The sequence below is a fragment of the Bacidia gigantensis genome, assembly GCF_019456465.1.
Source record: "Bacidia gigantensis strain McMullin 20006 chromosome Unknown contig_125, whole genome shotgun sequence".
Lineage (NCBI taxonomy): Eukaryota > Fungi > Ascomycota > Lecanoromycetes > Lecanorales > Ramalinaceae > Bacidia > Bacidia gigantensis.
The window spans coordinates 114599-141249 of record NW_025408591.1 but is presented as its reverse complement, the minus strand read 5'-3'; the positions used below and the strand labels follow the sequence as shown (position 1 = coordinate 141249).

Here is a 26651-nt window from a genome sequence, read left to right as displayed (position 1 = left end):
ATATTATATTTATAAGAATTAAGTTAATTTTAAATACTCTTTACTTAAACTCCTATATAAAAAGGAAAAATAAGAAATAAAGTTAATTAAAAGCTAAAAAAATAAATAAAACTCTTTAAGTATTTATAGTAAGTAATACTTAACTAAATAAAAGGAATAATATTATAGATTATAATAAGAGTAGGATAGGGATATCCTAATTAGGCTTAGCTTAGCCCTACTTAGCTTAGTATAAGCTCTACTTCTACTATAGCTTATTAGATAGCTTATAATTAATTTAGTATTAATTAACTATATTATATATATTACTTATTAAGGCTTGTACCTAGTGTATTTCCTTATAAATAGTAGTAATATTAAAAGATTAGGTATTATTATTATCCTATTAAATATTAGTATCTAGAAACAGCTTTAGTATCTTAGTAGACAACTATTAAAAAACTACTTTTTCCCTAACCCTTTTACTAGGCTAGTTGGCTTAAAATAATAGAAAAAAATAGCTATCTCTATATAGCTCCTAAACTAATATAGGGAGTAATAATAACTTATTTATAAAACAACTAATTAAAAGCCTTTACAACAAACGCCTAGTTTTTAAAAATAATAAAAGTAATAATATTAGATTAGAAAGTAATAAATAATAAGTTAGAAAAGCTTAGACTAATTAAAGTAATATTATTAAAATATAAAAATAAGCTATAAAAGCTAAATATAAAGGTTTTAAAGTATAGATTATATAAGCTATTATTTGAATATAAATCCTAAGGTTAAATCAGCTAAAAAGAAATAAAGAAAATAGCTATAACTATTTTTTTAAGTTTATTACTTTAAAATATATCTTCTTAAGATTAAATGTATATAAAAGAGATAAAGAAGATAGTTATATTATTAATAGATTGCTTTCGCTAATTAGATATTAACTATTTTAATAAAAATAATTATAATAATATCTATAGCTTTATTAAATATATTAAAGCTATAGTAAAAGTTAAAAGATTAAAAATAATATTAAACTATATTATAATTTTATTCCTAGGCAAAGATTCTTTAATAAGTAACTTAAATAAAGCTTATACTTAATAGTAATATAAGTTTATTAATAAATATAAATACTAAATTTTAAATATAAATAACTTAAGTATTTTAGTTAAAGATTTATAAAAGCGTTTTAGGCAGACTAATAACTAGCTTCTAAATAATTTATTAAGAAATTATTATATAAAATATAATACTACTAATAATAAGGATACTATTAAGTAGGTTAACTCCTTTATAGTTACTACTAAGTGTTCAAAACTCCTAAATTATAATATTATTATAATAGCTTATAATTATTTTAATAATAAATTAAAAACTAGCCTCTAGCCTCTATATTTTTATATAAATTATATTAATTTCTTAAAGAAGTTAATATGTCTTTAGTTAATTTAATATAATATTTATGCTTAGAAATAACAATAATTTAAGCCTAATCTCCCTAGTAACTAGCCTCCTTATTATCTACTATAGTAATAGTAAAATTAGCTAATAAGAGCCTTTTTTACTCGTTTTACTTATCTAAGCTTATCTAGTTAATAAAATTAACCTTCTTAAAATTAAAATTTTTAACTTTAATATTAATAGTATCAATTAGTGCTACCGTTTTAGTAAATATAGCTAGCCTATTATATAAATATAGAGGAGGGAATACTATTTATAACTATTTACTTTATTAATAAATTTAAATAAAAGTAGGAATATAATATAGTAATAAATACTTATATTAGTATAATTAGTCCTATAGCTTATAATCCTAATTATATACTATATAATATAGAAAATATATATAATAATAAGGAATATATATCTATAGACGCCTAGAATACTATAGGCAACAATTATTACTATAATTATATAGGCTATATATATTATTATAATAATTAATTAAGCCTTTTATAGTTTATATAGCTTCTAGTCTATTAATTACTTTTCTATTAGTTTTAAATAATTTAAGCTATAGTTTTTTAGCTATATGATTATTTTATAATCTTATAACTTTTAAAATTCTTTATTAAAATAATAATTTCCTACCTTTAGTTTTTAATACTCTTTTCTAACTAATTAGCTTCTATTTGCTATCGCTCCTCCTATATATTAATATGCTTCTTTAATATAATCCTTAACCTAATTAACTTAACCTTATTATCGCTATAGGCCCTTAGCTTTTCCTAATATAATGTATATAGTTTTTAATTAAAACTTAACTAAATTAGATAAGGGTAATTCCCTATAAAAACTAGGATATAAATAGATAAAGATAAGGCTATACTAATAATAAGGATATTATTTTTTATTATTTTTAATAGTATATTATTATAGATTATAATAAGAGTAGAATAGAGATATCTTAATTAGGCTTAGCTTAGCCCTACCTAGCTTAGTATAAGCTTTACTTCTATTATAGCTTATTAAATAGCTTATAATTAATCTATTATTAACTAACTATATTATATATATTACTTATTAAGGCTTATACCTAGTGCGTTTCCTTATAAATAGCTATTTGAATATAATTAATAAATATATAAAAATAATTTATAATATTCTTTATATTTAAAAAAAAAGTATATAATAAGAAAAATTCTAAACTAGCTAAAAAGTATTAATAGGGAGAGCAGTTTTAGTTATATCTTAGATTAATCTTAGATTTTAGTAGTTTTAAATAATAATAAGATTATAATTCTAGATAATGTATTTATTACTATATTTATTTTAGGCCTACACTTTACTATATTATATTAATAGTAGTAACAGTTAGTTTATTTAGGTAAAGGGTACTAACTAATGTCCCTCTACCCTTTAGACTAGGTAGTAGCTAAACGCTAGCCTACTAAGCTAACTAACTAGCTAAGATAATTAATATAAACTTCGCCCTTAGAAAGACTAAAGTAGAAACATTATATAATAAAAAGAAATAATTATATTTATTATATTATAATTTAGCTTTTTTATCCTCTAGCCTTTTCACTCTCTAGTAATAAGTAAGTAAAGTAGTTAATATTGCTCCTTTTATTCTAATAATAATTATTTTAATAATAATTGTATTAGTAATAATTGTTGCTATAATAATAATTGCCTTTAATTAAATATTAACTACTTTTAATTTATTAATTATTTATTACTTAAGTTACTTACTAATATACTTATTTATTAAAAGTACTTTTAATTAATTACTATTTTTACAAGCTAGCTTTTAGTATGCTACTAATAGAGGCTTTATTATATATTAATTATAATATTATTACTTTTACTTTCTAACTTTATAATTTCTATTAGATTAGTAGTTTCTTATTAGAATTTAATAATATTATAAATATTATCTTTAAGTATATTAGTAATAATACTTTATACTTTCTAAAGAAATAATAGCAAATAATATTATCTTCTTATATATAAAAAGTATATTTTAAATTAATTAAACTTAAGCTTATTTAGCCCTTAGACTAGATAATTAATAAGCTAGCATTTTAAAGAGCGCTTTAGATTTTTATATATTAGACTTAGAATCTTTATAATCTCTTAACTCAATTGTTTTCAATATTAATAGTCTTATTTTTAATAAATTTAAATAAGAATAAATTAAACTTTAATACTTCTTATTAACTATTAATATATAATTAAACTTTAGTTAAAAAACATTTATTTTAAATTAATTAGTTTATATTAAAAATACTTATTATTTATTTTAGAAAGTATTTTTAAGATAGATAAAGCTATTTAAGCTTAAATATATTAAATTATAAATAATTTTTTATAAGTTGCTCTTTATGGTTTTTAATCTCCTTTAGAACTACTAGGTCCTTTTAGCTTACCTAATCCTTAAAGCCTAGGAGGAAATAATAGCTAAAGAATTCTATACTATTATAATAATCGCTAGAATACTACTAATATTAGCTTTTTTAATCTTTAATATAATAGTAAAATTATTAAAGAAGGATCTCTACCTATAGAGTATACTAGAAAAGAAACTTACTTTTATAATATATATTTATTCTTAGAATATATTAATAATATTATTAGTATAAAAGGCATAGAAATAGTTAAAACTAACCTTTAGATATACTTAAAAAATAATATATTATCCTAGTAGTTAGTAAAAATAAATAATAATATAAAATATTTTATTTAATTAAGTAAAGAAATTAGTAAATAAAGCTATACTTTAATTAATTATTTTTATAAGTTAATTAATATTGCTATAAATAATTTACTTAAAAAACAAGATTTATTATATAATATAATAGCTAGTTAAAAGCTTTAAAAGTATATTCAATATATTCTTTATATAGCTAGAAATATTAAGTTTAATAATATTTAGAATTAGTTAAATATTATCTATAATAATATTAATATAAAATTCTAAGTTAATTTTTATTACTTATAAGATAATACTAGTTTAAAAGTATTTTTAACTAATATAAATAAGCTTAAATATAACTAGTAGGGTTATATATTAAAAATAATAAGAAATAATAGTTTTTAATTATTAACTAATTATCTTTAAATAGATAAAAATATTAGAATATTTTAATTGTTTAGTTAATATTACTTAAAATAGCTATTATTTTTTAACTAGCCTTACTAATAAAATCTTTATCTTTTTTATTTTATAAATTAGAACTTTTATTTAAAATAAAATAATACTTATTTTAATTAATATAAAAGACTTTATAATTAAAGCTTTTTATATTAAAATTTATAGGGAAATTATTATCTAAGTTAAAACTAATCTTTAAATATACTATAATAGTAGTGTTTTTTTCATTTATTAATAAATTATTTATTACTTACTAATAGCCTTATAAATTAGTCTAGTTCACTATTCTATAAAAATGCTAATACTCTTAATAATTTAAACTAAGGGTATTAAAATTAAAGCCCTTATTTTAGGTAAGATAGGCATTTAAATTTTAATCTAAAAGTCTATTATAGGGAATTCTTACATAAAAACATTTTAAACTAATATAATATTAATATTAATTATAAGAGGAATTAGAGTTTATATTAATATAATATTAATCCTCAGATATTATAAGATAAGTAAGCCTAATATAATTATAATTAAAATGCTAAAAAAGCTACTAATAAAAATACTATTTTAAATAAACTATTAGCGCTTTTTATTAGCCCTTTACTAATAAATAATAATTACTAATATTATTTAAAGTATTTTAAGATAAGGAATACTTTATTTTAATATTTATATAATAGATAAGATATTTATCTTCTTTATAGAATAGTGATTAGGAATAATTTTTAAGTTAAAGCGATACTAGAATAAAATACTAATACTTTATAGGCTATATTAAGAGAGAGGGCTATATTACTCTTAATAGTAGTCTTATTAGATTTAGCGCTAGGCTATTTATTCTATAGATATATTTATATTAAGCTAAATATAACTATTATTAAAAGTACTTTTAATATTTATTTTAATTCTAGATATAAAATTATTATTATTAATAAGGAATTATTTTATTAGCTTATATTAGAAGCTAAAATTAATTTTTTTTAATAATTCCTATCTATAGTATTAGAAATAATATTTATAAATTATAAGAATATATAAATATTCCCTTATTTATTAATAGCGACCTAAATAAATATTCTATTTAAATATAAATAAATATAAAAATTTATTTTATTAGTAAATTATATATTAATATTCTAATTAATAATAATATAATATTTTTGAAAATATATATTAATTCTATAGAAGGCTAGCTTAAAATTAAAACTTATTAAAATATAATTATATTAATAATAGCTATATTAAAATTACTAGCTATTTACTAAAGGATTTAAGTTAAGGAGAAAATAGTTATTCTTTTAATAATAATAATTCCTATCCCTATTTAATATAAAGAAATTCTAACTAGATAGGATTTTCTATTTAAGCTATTATATAAAAGAGATTTAAGTTATAATAAAGGGGTATATACTTATATAATTAATTTGTTGTTTTCTTTTATATAAATAAAGAATTCTATACCCTAGAATATTATTATCTTAAAATAAATATTACTAGGATTAATAATAAAATATATATAAGATAAATATTATATAATTAAGCTATTAGTAGCCTTTTTAGCTGCCTACTTATAGTTACTTAAAAAGCTAATAAGCTAGAAAATAAAACTTACTATAAGAGTAATTACCCTTTTAATATTATTTAATTCTAATATAATATAGATAATAAAGTCGCTAAAAGTACTTTCTAGTATAATAAATAATCTATTACTAGTATAATTAATACTAGCAATTAACTTAAACTTAAAATATATATTATTTAATAATATAAGAGTTTATAGCTTATTAAATAATATAATATAAATCTTTAAAGTAGTAAAAGAATATTTTAATATTTAAATTAATTAAAGTTAAATAATTAATATTCTAGAACTAGAATATATACTAATACTTTTAATTCCTAGCGTTAACTTAAAACTATAATAACTTTATTTATTAAAACTAAAAAATAGAAAAATTATTAATAAAACCTATAATAAGCTTTATTTCTAAGGGAAAATAAAATAATTAAATTAATATTACGACCTTGCACAATAGGCGTAACTAGGTAACCGCTATAGTATAGAGACTATAGCTATACTAGGTTACTAGGAAGAATAATTAAAAGGAAGAAAAGATAGCTAAAGTGCTTAAGCATACTTAAGCGCTAAAAGCACTAAGTAACTTCTAGATTAAGTAGGCTCAAAGTAATTAAGGGTTAAGTACTATTAAGTAAATTAAACAAAGTTATATATATAGAACCTTTTATTCCCCTTTTTAGATAAATTTCCTTATATTTAATATAAGTTTTATTCCTTACTATAAGATTTAAAATAGTTGTAACTTAATTTTATCTTGCTATCTTACTTTTATTTGTCTTTTAACCGCTATTTATATTCTAGAAAAACCAACTTACTAACTTATAATAAAATAGCTAATACTATTTACTAGTTTAAATACTAGGGTTATAATATATTAAATACCTTTAGGATAAGTATAACTAGATTTATTATAAGTAGGCAATACTCTTAGCAAAAGTATATAATACGTCGACTAATCGCTTCTAAAAAAAGTAAAACTAAACCTTTAAAGCTTAACCTCTTTTATAAGGAAAGGAATAAGTTTAATAACTAGTTATTCTAATTAGATTTCTATTTTAAATTAATATCTAATATTAAAGGTAAAATTAAAGTAACTTTTACAGTAATATATATAAAAGGCAAAGTACTATTATATATTAATTTAGACTTTAGAAAGTATATAAACAAAATTGCTAGTATAGAAACCCGCGAATAGATTAAAGACTATTCTAAATTTAAAAAACAAATTTAATAAATATTTAGACCCGCTAATAAAAAATAGTATACCAAATTAATAATATAATAACTATAGCAAACTAAAGAAGCAATTAATTATATAATTATTTTCTAGTACTATATAGTAATAATAAAATAGAATAATAAAGCTTAAATATTTATATTTAAGTAAAGACTAAGGGACAATATTTAAAACAAGCTTATACGCTATAGCGGAGAAATTAAAAATATTAATAATTTTATAAAAATAGTAATTAAAATTAATAATAAGCTATATTAATAATATATAAAATAAAATAAATAACAAAGATAATATATAAGATGAATTATTATAGGATATAGCAACAATACAATAAGATATTAAAAATACTATAACTATAAAGCAAAATAGCTAGGAAATACTAATTTATAAGGTAACCCTATAGAGCTAAATATATTAACATTATAATATAATAGTAAAAGCAATTATAAAAAACCTAACTAAAAGAAATATTATAGATATAATAAGATAGGATATATTATATATAATTGTTAGTTAAAGAACTAAGTATAAAAATAGTTAAATATTTTATAAAAACTTCTATTACTATACTTATTATTAATTAATAATAGGGAAGCTAAAAGCTTAGTAAGTAATATAAACTTAAATATATTATCTTTTATAATAATAGATAACAACGCCTAAAAATAAACGCCGATTAAATATAAAGAATAGGAATAAATTAATACGATAAACAATACTCTATAAAATATAGAAGAAATATATAAACTACTTAATATAGATCTTAATAAAATAATAAAATAACTTAAACAAAGACAACAAATATATAAATAGTATAATTATAAATAAAACTATTTTAGAAACAAGGTATAGAACCTTTTTAATAAACTAGAATAGTATAAAAATATAGAATTAAAAAATAGCAACAAACAACTTCTTAAGAAGGTACTATATCTATATATTGATTTCTAGCTTGAATACTAGATAAACAATATTATATATATACTAGAAAATAGAATCCTTAAAATAGCAATATAATAGATTATCTATTAGGAACCTTATAAAAAAACTACTTAAACCGATTGCATAATCGACTAATATATATCTTATTTAGTTAATAAATATAAAAATAAGTTCTTTCTAAATTATAGAAACAAATAGTATAGTTTATATTACTAATCTTTATTAAGGGAACTAAAGGATAGAATATACCCGCTATATATCCTATAAAAAGAAAACTAGCTTTTAATATAGTAATAGAACCCTACATAATAATACTATAAAAACGCACTATATAGAATATATTAAAATAAGAAATTATAATAGGGAGTTTTACTTAAAATAATAATTAATAATCTTAGTAAGGTATAAGATACTAGAGGATATAATCTATATATTATAATAAATATATAGCTAAATAATATATTAAAAACTATACTAGTAAATATAGGAGTAGGGAGAAAGTATATTTCGGAATAAAAAGTATAAGAAGTATAAATTAAAATACAAGTAATAAGCGAACTATCTATAATTATAATAGCTATAGGAGATATAGTAGGAATTAACTTAATTATAAAAAAAACTGTATAAATAAAAATAGCTATTTAATAGTACTATAAAAGTATAGTATTCGATATATTTAAAATAACTACTTATAATGTTATACTAAGAATACTTTAATTAAAAAAGTAAAACCTAGTTATTAACTAGCTATTTAGAAAATTAAAGTTTAAGGATAAGCTTATTATTAAAGCCTAGAAACCTAAATAGTTTATAATTATAACCCTAAATAAAAAAATTTAATAAAATATTATAAGTATTTATATATCCTAGATCTTAAAAAATAAGCAGCTAAGCAGTACGCTAACTTTAGCAAATATAGAAGAAAAGTTAACTAATTATAAAGCTAGAAGAAAGAATATTAATAAAACTTTTATACTATTAGAATATAAAAAATAAATATAATTTTTTAAAAAAAATAAAAAGAAGAAGTATTACTATTATATTAACCTTAGGATTATTAGATTAAGTTAATTAATAGTAAGTAACTAACATTTAAACTTATATACTAACTATTAGAAATAGAACTTAAAGCTTTAAATAAATATTTAAAAAAGAACCTTATAAAAGAATTTATAAAGCTATTATCCTCTTTAGCTAAATACTTAATTCTTTTTGTTCTAAAAAAGAATAGCAAACTACAACTATATATAGACTATAAAAAACTTAATAATATTATAATAAAAAATCGGTACCTATTACCTAATATAAACGAACTTAAAGATTAATTATAAAAAGTAGAATAGTTTTTAAAGCTTAATATACGCAAAGTATATAACTTAATATAAATAGCTAAAAGCTATAAATAAAAAATAGCTTTTAGAATAAGATATAAATTATATAAATATATAGTTATACTTTTTAGACTAATTAATATATTAGTATTATACTAGGAGCTAATTAATAACGTTCTAAGGAACCTACTAGATTAGTATATTATAATATACTTAGATAACATACTAATATTCTTAAAGATAATATAATAATATATAAAAAATATTAAGAAAATACTTATATATTTGGCAAAAGTGAACTTTAAGCTTAAACTAAAGAAGTGTAAGTTCTATAAAAAAGAAGTACCCTTCTTAAAGTATATTATAAGCATTAAAAGCTTAGCAATAAATCTAGAAAAAATATAGGCAATACTAGATTAGTTGGAACTAATAATAGTTAAAGAATTATAATTATTCTTTAGAGTAATTAACTTTAATAAAAGATTTATATAAAAGTTTTTATAAATTACATTAGCTTTAATAAAATTAATAAGAAAAGAAATAGAATATAATTAAACTAAAAAACAATAATAAGTATTTAATTAACTAAAAAAGGGATATATAAAAACTCTAGTACTAAGGACTTTTTAATTAGGAAAAGCAATCTAAATCGAAACTAATATATTAGATATAATAATAGGGGCATACTTATAGCAGAAAATAAATAATAAATAGCACTTTATAGTATACTATTTATATAAAATAATAGATATAAAATAAAACTATAATATTTATAATAAAGAGTTAATAGCGATAGTTAATATATTCTAATAATAAAAAGTATATATAGAAAAAGTAAAAGATATTAAAATATTTATAGACTATAAGAACTTAATATACTTTATAATAATAAAATAACTAAACTAACAACAAACAAGATAAGCAGAGTTATTAGTATAATATAAATTCCGAATTAATTATATACTAGGAAAAGACAATGTTATTGCTAATAAATTTAGTAGACAACTAGATTTATATTAATAAAAATATAAATATTTAATAGCAATATTTAGAAAAGGCGAAAATAGAATATTATACTTAATATAAATTAATATACTAATAAAAAACAACTTTATTAACTAAGTATAAAAAGCGTATTAAAATAATGAAATAGCCTAAAAATAGATTAGTTTAAGATAGAAAAAGCTACTAAAATATTAATATTAGTACTACGTGCTAAAAGAACTCCTATAAAAGCTAATATAGAAATATTATAATAATCTAAAGTATAGATATCTAAAAATAGTTAGAATATATAAACTTATTAGACAAAATTAGTCTTTATTAAATATAAGAATAGTAATTAATAAATATATTAAAGAATACTTTTTATATAAAAGAAATAAAGCTAAAAACTATAAAAAATATAGTTATCTATAGAAAATAGACTTATTAGAATTTCTATAGTAATATACTATAATAGATTTTATAATAAAGCTATTATTATTATAGAACCTAAGAACTAAAAAAATATATAATATTATAATAGTTATAGTCGATAGATATATAAAATATACTATAATAATACTATTTAATAAAATATATAATGTAGTATAATTAGTATATATATTCTTAGATAGAGTAATTAGAATTAAAGGATTTTTTAAGGAAATAATTTTAAATAAAAATAAATTATTTATATTTTTATTCTAGAAAATAATTATAATAGAAATTAAAATAAAGCTAAAGCTTTTTATAGTATATTACCTAGAAATAAATAGACAAATAGAAAGAATAAATTGAATATTAAAGATATATTTATAATATTATATTAACTAGAACTAGAACAATTAGGTAAAGCTTTTACTTATAATAGAATTAGTATTTAACAACTTAATATTAAGTGCTATAAAAATAATATTATTCTATACAAACTATAAAAGAAATCTAAATATAAATAATATATTAAAAAAATTACTAAGATCCTAGAAGGCAATTAAATATGCATTAGAACTTAAATAAGTATATAGAAATATCGTTAACTTTCTAGAAAAGGTATAAATTAGAATAGAAAAATAAAAAAACAAGTATAAAATAAATAGACCTTAGCTAAAAAAAGGAGATAAAGTATAGCTTTATATAAAAAATCTTAGAATAAAAAGACTAAGTAAGAAACTAGATTATTTATAAGTTAACTTATTTAAAATTCGGAAATAAAAAGAACCTATTAACTATAAACTAGAACTACTAAACAATATAAAGATATACCTAGTATTTTATATATTACTTCTTAAAAAAGTAAAAGATACTAAACTAATTCTAATTCTATTTAGATATAAACCCGAAGAAAATAATACCTTTAAAGTTAAAGAAATATTAAAAGAATAAAATATTTTAAAATTTTATTAAATAGAAGAACTACTTAGAAAAAGAAAATATATAAGAACTAAAAGAATACTTACTATTTAATTATATAGGGAAGCTTTAGCGCTTCTGCTAGCATCAGTAATAAAAGTAAATAAAATTTCTATTTATTTGTTAGACTAATTATAAAAAAAAAATTAAAATTATTAAAAAAAATATTATTAATTGCTAAATCTAATTTAGGAGCTAAAGTCGACAGATATATATACTTTTTTTTATAATACTTATCTTTTTTTATCTCTAGAATATTTTTTATATTGAGATTATTTAATTAATCTAGCTTCTTTAGATAAAACTACTTTATTTTGCAAATATATAATAGCTTAGAACAAGCAGCTAGTTTTTGCTTATCTAGGTTATTAAAAATATTATATTATTTATCTATTTCTTTCTTAGGAGGAGCTAGATTGCATTTTTAATTATATTTATTATACTTAGTACAGTAAACTAACTAATTAATTTCTATATATTTAGAACCTTGAAAAACATAGTTCTTATAATAATATATAACAATATAATAACTATAACACTTTCTTTTCTTAGAAGTATAATAACAATATTAAATACTATTATTAGAAAATTATATAATATAATTAAAAGAATTATATAATAAAGGAAATTAGTAACTAAGAATAGTTATATTAAAGAGAGAGATAATATTACAACCTTATATAATAAATATAACTAGATAACCGCTATAGTATAGAAACTATAGCTATACTAGGTTATTAAAAAAAATAACTAAAAAAGGAAAAGATAGCTAAAATATTTAAGTATATTTAAGCGCTAAAAGTACTAAGCAACCTCTAGATTAAGTAAGCTTAAAGTAATTAAAAATTAAGTATTATTAAGCAAATTAAATAAAGTTATATATATAGAACCCTTTGTTCCCCTCTCTAAATAGATTTCTTTATGTTTAATACAAGTTTTATTCTTTATTACAAGATCTAAAATAGTTATAACTTAATTCTATCTTGCTATTTTACTTTTACTTATTTTTTAACTGCTACTTATATTCTAGGAGAATTAACACGCTAACCTATAGTTGAATTAGCTAATACTATTCACTAGTTTAAATACTAGGGTTGCAATAATTAACTAATAAAATTTAGCTATTTAGTCTTTATTATATTAAAATAATATACTAGATAGTTTTAAAGGAAAAGTTGTTATTAATATCTATAAGTTAAATAAAATTATTAAAGTTAATATTTACTTATTACTACTATAATTTAATATTATTAATTTTATTATAAGATATTTATATATTAATATTATTAACACTTTAGCGTAATTTTATTAATTCTTTATTTAATTTAAAAATTGCTATAAATTTATAATTATTTTATATTATAATTAAGAATAATTAAGTATTTATTTAATAAGGTATAAAGGGTTATTACTTTATATATAAAAGTAAATAAATAAACTATTTAAGGAACTTTAAAAATTTATAAAAATATATATAGATAATATTATTATATATTTTAAAATGTTTAAAGAATATTTAGCTTATTTTTATTAATTTTTCTTACTTTATTAGAAATTATAAATTATACTTAGTCCTAAGAAATTATATCTAAGTTATTTATTACTTATTATCCTTAGATAATGAATTAATTATTTTAGTTTAATAACAACTGTAGATAAAATCAAAATAATATAAAAATTAAAATTTCTAAGGATACTAAAAAATTTAAAATATTATCTAAGTTTAATTAATTAATTAAAAAGTTTAATTTATAATTACTTTTAAAAGGTTAAAGTATTTTAAAATTAAAAAATAATATTAATAAAATAACTTAAAATAAAAAGAACTAGATAAAAGTATTAAAATATAATCATTCTAATTATAATTTTAATATATTAAAAGCTTAAGTTATTCTAGTAACTTTAGAAGGTATTTTATGAACTAATATTTCTTATCTTTTACAACTTTTTAAAATATTTATATATTAATATTAATTTATCTAAGATATAAAGTTTTACTATTATATTTTATTATATTAAAAATAACCTAGGATTAAAAAAGTCTTTTTTATAAATATTAGTTTAGCTAATAATATTCTTAAGTAAAAGCTTAAATAATATAGAAAAATAATACTAGCTTATAGAATTAAAAGTAGCTAGAATTATATAGGTTCTAAGAAAAATATAGTATATAATAGAGTTAGCTTTAGAAAAACTAATAGTTATTTATATTAATTATACTGCTATAGTAATTATTATTTATTAAATAAGCTTTACTACTTTTAGTATAGATAAGCTAAACTTTAAGCTAATAAAAGCTTTTTAATACTTATTAAGTTTTAATATTAATATTTAATATAAGCTAAGTAAGTTTAATATTATTTTAAATGTATTATTATACTTAGAAAGATTAGCTAAAAGTATTTTTAATAAAATTAATTATATTAAAGAATTAGAAGTACTTTATATTACTATTTTTAATAAACTATCTATTATAAATAAGCTTTATACATTCTATATTTCCTTTATTAAAATATTTAATAATTTTAAATTTACTATAGAATATAAATTACTAAATACCTAAAAACTAAATTTTAATAACTTTATATAATTAATACTTCTTTTTAAAGCTATAAATAAATTATAAAAGCTTATTTTTTCCTTTTTTCAATAGTTCTAAAAGCTAGATTAGCTAGCTATTAATAATTAATTTAAGAAAACTTATAATAAAACTAGTAATAAAGGCGCCTAGCTACTATTAAATCTTAAAAAAAAGTCTTTAAAGCGGAGGTAGCTTATAGACTAGAGTAAAAATAATATAAAATATTTATATTAATAATATTATTATATAAAGATTATACATCTGCAGAAGGATTTGGCTCAAAAGCCGCGAAATACGCGGATTAGTAGTAGGTTCTTTCTTAGTAAAATATAAAGATTAATTACTTAATAACTAAGCTATTTTAAGTAGTTTTTAAAACTTTAAACTATATTAAGCTTATATATAATAAGGTTTAATAGATTTAAATTTTAAAACTTTAAATATAGCTATATTTAAAGCTTATTAAGTAATTTAAGAAATTTATTTTTTAAAAAACTTATTTTTTACTCAAGTTTCTTAATTAGTTAAGTATTTTAAGTATTTAAACTTAAAATATTTAAAGCTTTAAAGCTTTTATATAATAAACCTTAATATAAAGAAGCTAAATATAGGCTTAAAGCTTAAAAATTTTAATTAAAAAGCTTATTTTTTTTAAAAAATCGCTATTAGGAGTTAAAATATCTTATGTATATATTACGTAGCTATATAAATAGGTTTTCGCATATATTCGCGTGTATTTGCATGTATTTGGCAGGTTTCGCGGGTTAAAACCTTTTGCAGATGTATTATAAAAAATTAACTTTAAAAAGTCTAAGCGGAATTAACTCTAGCTTAGGCTCTAGTTTAGGTTCTAGCTTTAGCTAAAGCTCTAATTACTATATTTTATAATTAAGTCTAATTATATTTTTAAATTATATATTATTATATAGAATAAGAAAATGTTCCTATAGTATACCCTATTATATTTATCTATATAAGCTAATATACAGATATAGGACTCTAGGTAATAGCTTACTATTAAAAGAATAGTAAAGTCTTAGTAGAATGCTAAGGATAGCGTTCCTTAGAGGGGAAATAACTATTATACTATAGTTTACTAGTATATTGAAATATAAATTAATAATCTAACTTACTAAGGAGTAAGGGAATATTTTAGAAACCTATTACTAGAAATAAAAAAGCCTATATTAAATAATAAAGATCCCTACTTTCTTATAATAGGAGTTAGTTCTTCTTTTATAGTTTTTCTAAAATATTTATAAAATTAAGTACCTATTAGAAACTTATTAGAATCTAATAGGAGCCTTTTTATATATATTTCTAATACTATTCTATATTATACTATCTAAGTCTTAATAAATTTTAATTAATTTTATTTTTTATTTTATTTCTATAAGTTTATTTTATTTCTAATATTTTATTATCTCTTATTATATTAAAAAATATTATTAATTTAATTTTTAAAAAATTAATTTAAAATTTTAATTCTTAGAAATTAAATTACTTTTTTATAATAGTTATTAAATAAATTTAAATACTTTTTTATTAGCTTTTTTTTAAAGATAAATAACTAGTAAAAGATAATTTATTAAGTTAAAAAATATAATTGTTATTAATTTAATTTTATAGTAATTAGTTTAAAATCTTAATTTTTAAGAATAAGACTTTTTATTTATAATAGTTATTAAATAAATTTAAATACCCTTCTATTAATTATTTATTAATAGAAATTAACTAGTAAAGAAATATAATTTATTAAGTTAAGAAATATAATTATTATTAATTTAACTTTATAATAATAAATTTAAAAACTTAAGTTAAGAAAATAAAACTATATTATAACCCTAGTATTAGCTAGTTTAATTATAAGTATATAAGTTAGTTTTCCTAGAATATAAATAATAGTTAAAAGGTAAATAAAAGTAAAATAATAAAATAAAATTAAGTTATAACTATTTTAAATTTTATAATAAAAAATAAAACTTATATTAAATATATATTTTATATATTTAAAAGTTTTTTTTATATTTCATTTAATTAAGCTAATTAACTTTTAAGTACTTTAATTACTTTAATTTTATATTTAACTTAATTAATCTTTTTAATAATTAAGTACCTTAATCCTATAGCTAAAGTCTCTATAAACTTAACTATATTATACTTTTTATATAAATATTAAGGCTTTTACTCTTATAGAGACTTTATTTATTATAGATTATAATAAGAATAGGATAAGAATATCTTAATTAGGCTTAGCTTAGCCTTACTTAACTTAGTATAAGGCTTTGTTTTTACTATAGCTTTTAAATAGCTTTATAATTAATTTATTATTAATTAACTATATTATATATATTATTTATTAAGGCTTATACCTAGTGTATTCTCTTATAAATAATAATAATATTAAAAGATTAAATATTATAATTATTTTTCTAAATATTAATAATTTAAATATAGTTTTAATACCTTAGCTAGCTTTTATTAAAAATTATATATTCCTTAACCCTTTTATTAGGCTAATTAATTAAAAAACTATAGAGAAATAAGTAACTTTAGCTAGATTACGCTCTGTTCCTCCTCCTTTACTATTAATAGCTACTAGTTAATTAGAAGCTCTTTTAAATATAGCTTAACTTATATAAATAATATAAATAATAATATTAAAATAGTTTTAACTAATTATTAATAGACTTAATATAATTATAGATAAGGTTAAAAGCTAATTATTATTATTAGCCTCCTAAGGCTAAATATATATAAAAGAAATAAAGAAAATAGCTACTTTTATTCCTATTCCTCTTCTAAGCTTATTTTTTTAAAATATATCCTCCTAAGCCTAAATATATATAAAAAAAATAAAGAAATAAGTTATAATTATATTACTTAAAGTTATAGTTTTTAACTAATTAAAAGATAATATAAAAGAACGTTTAAACTAGCATCCTTTATATTATATATATAAGCTCTTATAGTATATATATTAATAAGCTCTATTTATATATTTTTATAAGCTAATTTTCTATTATTATTATATCTCTATAAACTATATTTTTATTTAAATAGTTTATACTATAATTAATATAGTTTTTTTAATATACAATCTTACTAAGCTTAGAATTAACTAGTTTTCTTTACTTTATATAGCTCCTAGCCTACTAATTACTTTTCTGTTAATTTTAAATAATTTAAACTATAGTTTTTTAATTATTTAGCTATTTTATATAATCTTTTAATTTAGTTAAAATAATAATTTCCTACTTCTAAATTTCTATACTCTTTTTTAACTAATTAATTTCTATTTCTTACTACTTCTTTTATATATTAATACGCCTTTTTAATATAATTTTTAACTTAATTACTTAAACTTAATTTTACTCTAATATAGCCTTTAATAAAATAAGCTTTTCTTAGTATAAAAGAATTAAAGTATAATTAAAACTTAATTAAATTAAATAAAGATAATTTTAAATAAAAGCTAGGATATAAATAAATAAATATTAGGCTATATTTATAATAAAAATATTATTTTTTATTATTTTAATAATATACTATTATAGATTATAATAAAAGTAAAATAAGAATTTCTTAATTAAGCTTAGCTTAGCTCTACCTAGCTTAGTATAAAGCTTTATTTCTATTATAACTTCTTAAATAAATAATAATTAATCTATTATTAATTAACTATATTATATATATTACTTATTAAGGCTTATACCTAGTATGTTTCCTTATACTATTCTTATATATCCTTTATATCTATATAGTTATAATATTAATATAATTAGTATAACTATAATACTATAGAGCCTAAGATAAAGAATATTAATATTAGTATATATAATAGTATTTAAGATATTAGTTTATTAAATTAAAATAGAATAATTTAGTATTAGCTATCTATTTCTATTAAAGCTTATATAATAAAGTTAAAAACACTATAGTAATAATAGAAAAGCTAGATTTATTAAACTTAGTAATTAAAATTATAGTTTAGATTAATAATAAATAATAAGAAAAGTACTTTAATAAATAAATATAAAAGAAAAAGTTTATAATAAAAGGAAAACAGTCTATAGAAAATCTAATAAAAATTAATATTTTAAGAAAAAGATTATAAATTAAGATTTATTATATTTATAATAAAGCTAGATATATTAAATAAAATTACTTAAAAAAGGCTATTAAAGTATTAGAATAATAGATTAAAATAACTAAAAAAGCTAATTATAGAAAATAATTATAATTAACTTTTATAAATAACTTATATAAATAAAAGTTATAAAATATATTAATTAGAAAAAAATAAATTAGAATAAAGCCTTAGGATATTTAAGCTCTAAAAAAGAATAATATAAAAATTAAAAATTAAAAATTTAATATTTTTTATTAAGAACTAGTTATAATAGCTATAGAAATTAAAATTAGAAAAAATAAACTATTACTTTTATTAATAATAAAAATAAAGATAAAATATTTTTATTAATATTTAAAGATATTAAAAGATATTTAAAGGTAATATAAAATATAATAAAAAATAGAAAATTAAAGAATATTAATATTAAATTAAAATATAAAATAATAGGAATAATATTATTTATAATTATAAATAGTAAAAAGAACTATATTATTCTTAGGAAAGAATAGAATAAAGACTTAAGAGTATTACTTATTATAAAAAGTAATAAATTATAAAAATAAATATTTAAAAACTAAATAATCTATTTACTTATATATAAAAATTTTATAATAATAAACTTAAAAAATATATCCTATAATTAGGAAAAAATTTTTAGAAATTAATAAAGTATTTAAAAAAAGAAACTTAATAAAAGTAAAGCTATAAAAGTAATTTAAAAAAGTTTAAAAAGTATTAATAAAATCCTATAGAAAAAATATATTTAAAATAAAGAAAATCTAGAAACTTTATATACTATATTTAAAAAAAATAATTATTTAATATATTTTAATAAAAACTTAGTTAATAAGTTAAATATAGAATTAATCCCTAACCTTATAAATAGTATATAATAATAACTTTTATTATACTTAATAAGTAAAAAAAAGATAAATTATAGGACTAATACTTAGCTTCTTATCTTAAGATAAAATAATAGAAAAAGAATAAAAGTTTTCTAATAATAAAAATAAAATACTATTATTAGAAAAAGTTAACTAACTTTAAAAAAATAGAAAATTAAAGGTAAGTATTAAAAAAAAACTACTTTAATATAAAAAAAGGTTTTATTAACTAGGACTATTTATAATTAGATATTAAAATAATAAATAATTAATTTAATATAATTAGTAATTATTCTAACTAAAACCTTTAAATAAGGTTTTTAGAAAATATTAAGCTTTAATTTATATAGTTTTAAATAAAAAAATTATTAAAATTAAAATTAATAATTATTTAATTAATCTCTTTAAAAGATATTATTAGAAAATAAATATTAAATAAATTACTAATAATAGAAATGTTAATTATTATAATACTAAAGTAATTTAGCTTTTTAAGCTTTTTTATAATAATAATAGGTAGCTTCTTTATACTTAAAATTATATTCTTTAAAAATAAATTTAATTTAAAAATAAAATTTTTTTTTATTTTAAAGTTATTTTTTTTAAAAAAATTTAATTAATATGAAAAGTTTCTAGAAAATAGATTTTTATTTATAAATATATTTTAAAATAAAAATATTAAATTTCCTAGAATAGCTAATATAAATATATTTATTATAAAAGTTTTATATTTTAATACTTTATAAATTTTTAATTTATTATAAGAATAAAATAAATAAAGAAAAAATATAGTCTAGCTTTTATACTATATTATTTAATATAAATAAAGTTAATATTAATAAAATAAAAAAAGTATTTTATAATATAAAAAATAGGAATGACCTAGATTATAAAGTTAGGGAATATTATAAAAAAGTAGTATTATACTTTATAGGACTTATAATATATAAATATTTATTATTAATTAAAAGTAACTAACTATATATTATTTATAGCGCTTATAATAAATATAGTATTATAATTCTATTAACTATAAATAGTTTATATATTATAAGTATCTTTAGTTATATAATAATATTCTTTTTATAATAAATAGTTTACTTTTTAATTATTAATATATTTATTATAAATACTCTTAATAAAGCTTTATATATAAATTATATTACCTTACTATTATAAAATTTAAGCTTATTATTTAAAGCTTACTTTCTTTTATATTTATAGCTTATTACTACTTACTAAGTTAACTTAGCTTATATATAATCTAAACTAGTTATTATATAGCTTCTATATAAGTTAAATAATTATTATAGTCTATTAGCTCTAGCCTAAAAGTAATAAAGATAAGAATTAAAGTTTAAATATAGCTTTTATAATAGTTAATTCTTTTATATTTATCTTAGCCTTAGGTTTATAAATAAATAACTCTTTCTAAGTTAATATTATAAAGTAATATAAACTATTAATTACTTAATATTATTAAATTTAATTAACTTCTAGTATTATCTTTATTTATAGCTTTATAAATAGTTAAAAATCTATATAAATAGTAAAAGATATTATAGTTTATTAGCTAGAACTATTATTATTTAATAACCTTATTAATATAAGAATTATTATCTATAATTATAATATAAATATAATAAATTTCTAAGCTATAATATTATAAAATATTATTAATAATTATAGTTAAAAGTTCTTAATATTATTAATTAACCTTAGAGATAGTATAGAAACTATAAGCTTATTAGTAATTATCTAAACTATAGACTAAGATCTACTTTATAATATATAAAACTATTTATATTTATTATATATAGCTTAGGCAGTATTTTTTACTAGGATATAAGCTTAAATATAATTTATATTAAGAGCTAGCTAATATTTTAAAAGTATTATTAAAATTAGGAAGTAATATAAATTAATATACCTAAAGAATCCTAAAGTATATTATAGGTATTCTCTTTATAAGAACCTTATATTATAGCTTAGGTTTAGTAGAATAAGTAGTTGTTAATAGTAGGTTTCTTAGATACTTTTAATGTATTAATAAGCTGACGCTAAAAGTTCTATTATCGGAGAGTTGCGCAAGAAAAACTAACCGAATGCACTCTTAGGCTCGACCAGCGGCTATGTTAGTTGTCGTTTAGCAAGCATTTCAAGGAAAGCAAAGTCAGAAGGGAACAAGAATTCTTGGCGTGAGAGCAGTATACTTTATACACGCCAGTAATACGGCATGGGCTATTCGAATGTTCCCCATCAAATTCTTATTCGTTGTCTTTTTAAGAAAGCTGTGCCAAGGCTCCTTCAGACCTGGACTCGTCCCGTCGCTCGCTTCGAGCGCCAAGCAATTTGTATTCGAGACGTTAGTGGTCTGACGAGCTTGGACATGATGATGTAATGAGTCATAAATCTAATATTGGCCGTGCCGGCCTAGGGCTTTAGGAGTTTGAAAACCTCGCTGTCGAGTGTCCACGCCAGCCAAAGACTGACTCTCTCGCTGGTAAAGCCATACAGCTGCCCCTAGGCCAGCCAAACCCCCTACTGACGTAGTTTTAGAGTCTGTATCTATAGATCTATGTACAGGGACGGTGGGCGGGTGTTCCAAAAGCCCCCTGATTGACAGAAATGATTGTAGGAATGATGGAGCAGGGGCTGCCAAAATACTATGTAAACGCCTAAGAAATTAGGCGAAATGAGCTCTTGGCCCACTAACCCCTAGTCTAGCTAGATCCTGGAATGAGTTGGTCCTCCGTGCGGGGTAATGGCCGGTTCTTCACCCTTCAGCCTTGTGCCCTATCTTGAAGCTGAACGTCAAATAACCCAGATCCTATTGAGTCTCTTAAGATTTGCTCTGTCAAACCAACAGAGATGTCTAAGAGAATACCAAAGCTCTTCAAGAGCAAGAATAGGGAGAAAAGCCAGCAAGTGCCAGATCCTTTCATTAGAGTCACATTCTAATCGATCAATAGATACAATCCTCCAATCGGCAACAACACGCCTCTGTCTCCATCTCCTAGCCCGAATCATGGAGAACTGTTTCGAGATCGAGGTATTGAGTTGTCCGAAGCGGGCGACTATGACGGGGCCATTCCCATGTACGACACTGCCCTGAGCTACGAACACTCAGACGTCACTACCCTCCTCTATCGTTCCTTTGCTCACACTTTACGTCGGACGCCCGATTTAGAGAAGGCATTGCAAGATGCTGAACAAGCCGTCCAGATCGATCAGACAAAGTGGAAGGCTTGGAAGCAAAAAGGCGAGATACTTCGTAGTCAGGGAAATATTCCTGAGGCAATAGGTGCCTTGACAAAAGCAGCAGATCTTGCAAGTGGCTTAGATCGTCTTGAACTGCAAAGACTACTACAATCTGTGAAGCATGTGTCGCCTGTGAATCCTGCGTCGACCCAGCAAACGCCATCTCCGCCATCGCCACCAGAGGGTTCAGGGACAGGTCCTCCTCCTAGCACGTCGACAACCGCCCCAGACCGTACAACAACTTCTCAGCCTCAGCAAGCAGCTCCAAACAATACATCAAATCATGTCTCGACTCAACCTAATGCCAGCAAGCCTCCAAGCCGCACTCAGAACGTCAACCAATTTGGAAATCAAAATAGACAACCTTCTACCGCTCGATCCCAGTCCTTGCAGAACATTAATTCAGTCTCTGACCCTCAGTCTCCGACCCCGCAAATCAGTACACAAGCAAATACTGAACCAGCTCCGCTGCAGCAATCTAACCAGCCACAGGTGACGAGAAACTTCAACGTGGAAACTGTCAATCAGTCTACAACGCCCACCGTACTTCCATTCAGTGGGGAGGATTTGATCAATTCAGCCCAGCCCAATGAACCCCCTCCTAGCTACTCTCAGGGCACGTCAATATCCATTACCGAGGCCAACAGACGATCAACTGAGCTAAATCTTGCCCTCGCAGCGCAGAATAAAGGCTGCATCGGTATCAGACCTTACACAACGTCCGATGGTATCGATGTCGTCCAGCTGATCTACGAAGGCATGACCCAGGCTGAGCTCACCACACGTGAAATTGGGAAGCCCATTTTCCTTCATGATAAATTCAGTAAGCCTTCCCATCTACTCCCTCGGAAGCGAAAGCTTATTGGATTCTAGAGTCAATGGTGGTCTCAAGTTACAACATACCTGGGACCAATTGGCTCGACCTAGACCCTGAAAGCTCGGAACACTACGAAGGAAAGCTAGGTGGTACTGTCGCCATCCAGGGGTATTCAGAGGAGTACAGGACCTACCAGTTGATCAAACGGCCTCTCGTCAAATTGGCCCTGGAGGCGAGCTCGGGCTTCAAAGAAGTCGATCTAGAGAAGATCGTCACTCACGCGCGGCTGATCCAGTCGCTACCGACCACGGAAAATGATGAGGCTCTCAAGAAACTGTTGAACTTATCAAGGTTGGCACTGGAGTCCTATTCTTTTCTCATAGCTGAAATCTTCACAGCACCGAGTGTGAGTTGTGGGGCTTCTCGGCCACTGGTACTAGACAGAGGCGCATCGATAGCTTGTGTCTAGCCCTCAATCGAAGCCTATATGATCATCCCACGCGCTTCCTAGACTTCTCTAAATCCCGCACCCTGACCCAGCACGTCTTGGGCACTGAAGATCAGGATATCGGCTGCAAAAGCTTTCTTTTCCAGATCGTGATCGGCGCAGAGCTCCTAATTCGAATGCGTAAGCAACCTGTCAATATTAGTTATCAAGGTATTGTGACAGACAACATTTCCGCGTTGTTGGTGGCTAGCGCCGCCTGGATGAAGTCTGTGACGATTACAGGTCCCAGACAACAAGGACTGCGGTACTTATTCGCTGCTCAAGAACACCGCCGCAATTCTGAAGCATTGATACGATTCGCCGAGTGTATGCAATGGCCATACATGGACGAAGCACGGAACTACATGGAGGACGCTTATATCAATCTTGGGTCTGCAAAAGAGGCCATCAGTTTAGACATCTGCGACTGGCTCTATGGACTGATTCTGCCCGGAAAATTCTTCCGCCACCGCATATTGTGCTGTTTGGTTTTCGCTTCCTGTTCCTCCCGGGCCCTCAAGGGCGCCCCTTTCTATGATAATGGCCTGATCGTGGCCGATAAAAGCTACTGGCCCAAGATTACGGTTCTTGGTCGCGTCCTCGGAGGCTTTCATAGCTGTAAGTCAATTTGTGGCTGGGTGGGTCCTTTGCCTAAGCCTGCGGGCAACGTGTCAGGCTGGGTCCGCCTGATAAGCCGTTCTGTGGATGTCCCCGTTCCTGTCAGCAGGAAGAATGATATCCTGGTCACGTTTGGCTTTGATCCTAACTCCGAGGATTCGTCCAATATCGTGGAGAGTATTACCAATGTCAATAATTGGGCCGCTGCAGATCCTCCGAGTATTCCTCCAAACGATTCGAGTCAAAGTGTCCTTAAATCCATCGAGCTGGCTTTGAATGCACCTGGACCAGATAGCCCATTAGTCGACACAGATTTGCCTCAGGAGCAGTATCGTGCATCTCTAAAATTCCTCGTTAATGGGGTCAGCGTCACATATACCTTGTATTCAAACCCTATTTTTGTATCGGCGCCTCCGTGCGTAGGCACGCATCCACTGCACAAGAGAACTGCACAGAAATACCACCAAAATACGGTCCGAGTACCCGATCTAAAAAACCATTATCCCATTCCCAACGAACTTTTGGTCATCAATGCTTTGGGGAAGAACGAGGAGACGGTAGCCCGAGCATGGTGTGCGGAAAGGGCGAGACACGCAGTTATCAGATGCGGTGAAGGGTGTTGTTATGCTTGCGCTACGGCATTGGCATCATGTAAAAAGGGATTAAACTTCAACGTTTTGATTTGGTCGAAATAAGTCGATTTTAAGTAATCCGTGTTATTTAGCGTCCTGTTGTTTTATGTTAAAATGTTTTCAATGCGAGTTGGAGTTGTTCGTATCTTCATGAATACCCTCTTGGACATGATGTAACGAAGATAGTAACTTATATCTTTTGGCATTGTGGTTGTGGAATAATAAATAGTTGTTGGTCACAAACGCGTTTTTGGAGGAGGGGTGGGCCAAAATACCGGGATTTACGTTACTAAGCATGCTGAGCATACGTTTACGACATATACCCAGATTCTTGGTGTTTATATCCTCCTGAAGATGTTTGATATACCGTCGGTGGTACGACTTAACCTCGCTGTCGTCCATCGATCTCTACTTGTCTACGTGGGTAGGTGTCCGGCTCACTACTCCTTTTCTCCGTGGGGAACCCACTCTTCTTGCTCTTCGTTCAAGACCTCGAACTGCCGTATGTGGTCTGTGTCTCTCATGATGTAAGCTGCTGTCGAAGCTAGCTCTGTGATTAACCTGCTGTAAGGAACTCCCGTCGATCTAGCTCCTCGTTTGTCCCTCGCTTTTTTCATCGCCTCCTCCCACACCGGTGTCCTCCAGTCCTCGTGATGCCGACACTCCATAATGGCGTGGAATGCGGCATGCTTCTTGTTTGGGATCGTATATTTGCAGTATAGGGAGGTGATCCTTGGGACCTTACATTCGTACGGGAATGCGGGAAGCCCGATCTTCTCCGTTCTGATCTGTGTCAGTAGCGACGACTGAGACTTTTTCATACCTTTATGGGCCTTCAGGATGCTTATGGAAGGTTGTTCGAACCATTGCTTCAAGCTGGAAGCTCTCGGTGCTGTCTTCCAATCCTCCTTCCAGCTGTTTATTGCCCACTACTGAATACCGCAATGATCTCAATAGTCCCTCGCGCGGTATGTAGGTTTGGTGTAACCCCTTCCTGAGGGTCCTAACCTAGCTGTCCCACCTGGACGTGATCTGTTGATGGGGAGGAGAACCATCTCAATCGCTAGTTTAGCAGTAGTTTGCTCCTTAAGCATATAGTATTGGGCATGACCCACAGTCTATACACCGACATGCGCATCCGTCCTCTCGGGCTATACAGACGGTCTCCTCAGTGGCCGCCATT

The 26651-nt window shown here is 22.6% G+C and overlaps 1 protein-coding gene across 1 annotated transcript; it reads left to right on the top strand.

Annotated features, from left to right (window-relative positions):
- Positions 1-22392: 22392 nt before the first annotated feature.
- Positions 22393-25502, top strand: KY384_000857 (uncharacterized protein; the record flags this gene model as incomplete). The annotated part of the gene is made up of 6 exons (XM_044809391.1): positions 22393-22424; positions 22626-23737; positions 23788-24082; positions 24130-24137; positions 24201-25393; positions 25452-25502. 6 exons carry the CDS (start codon positions 22393-22395, stop codon positions 25500-25502), a joined length of 2691 nt encoding a protein of 896 aa, XP_044673298.1.
- Between the last annotated feature and the right edge of the window lie 1149 nt (positions 25503-26651).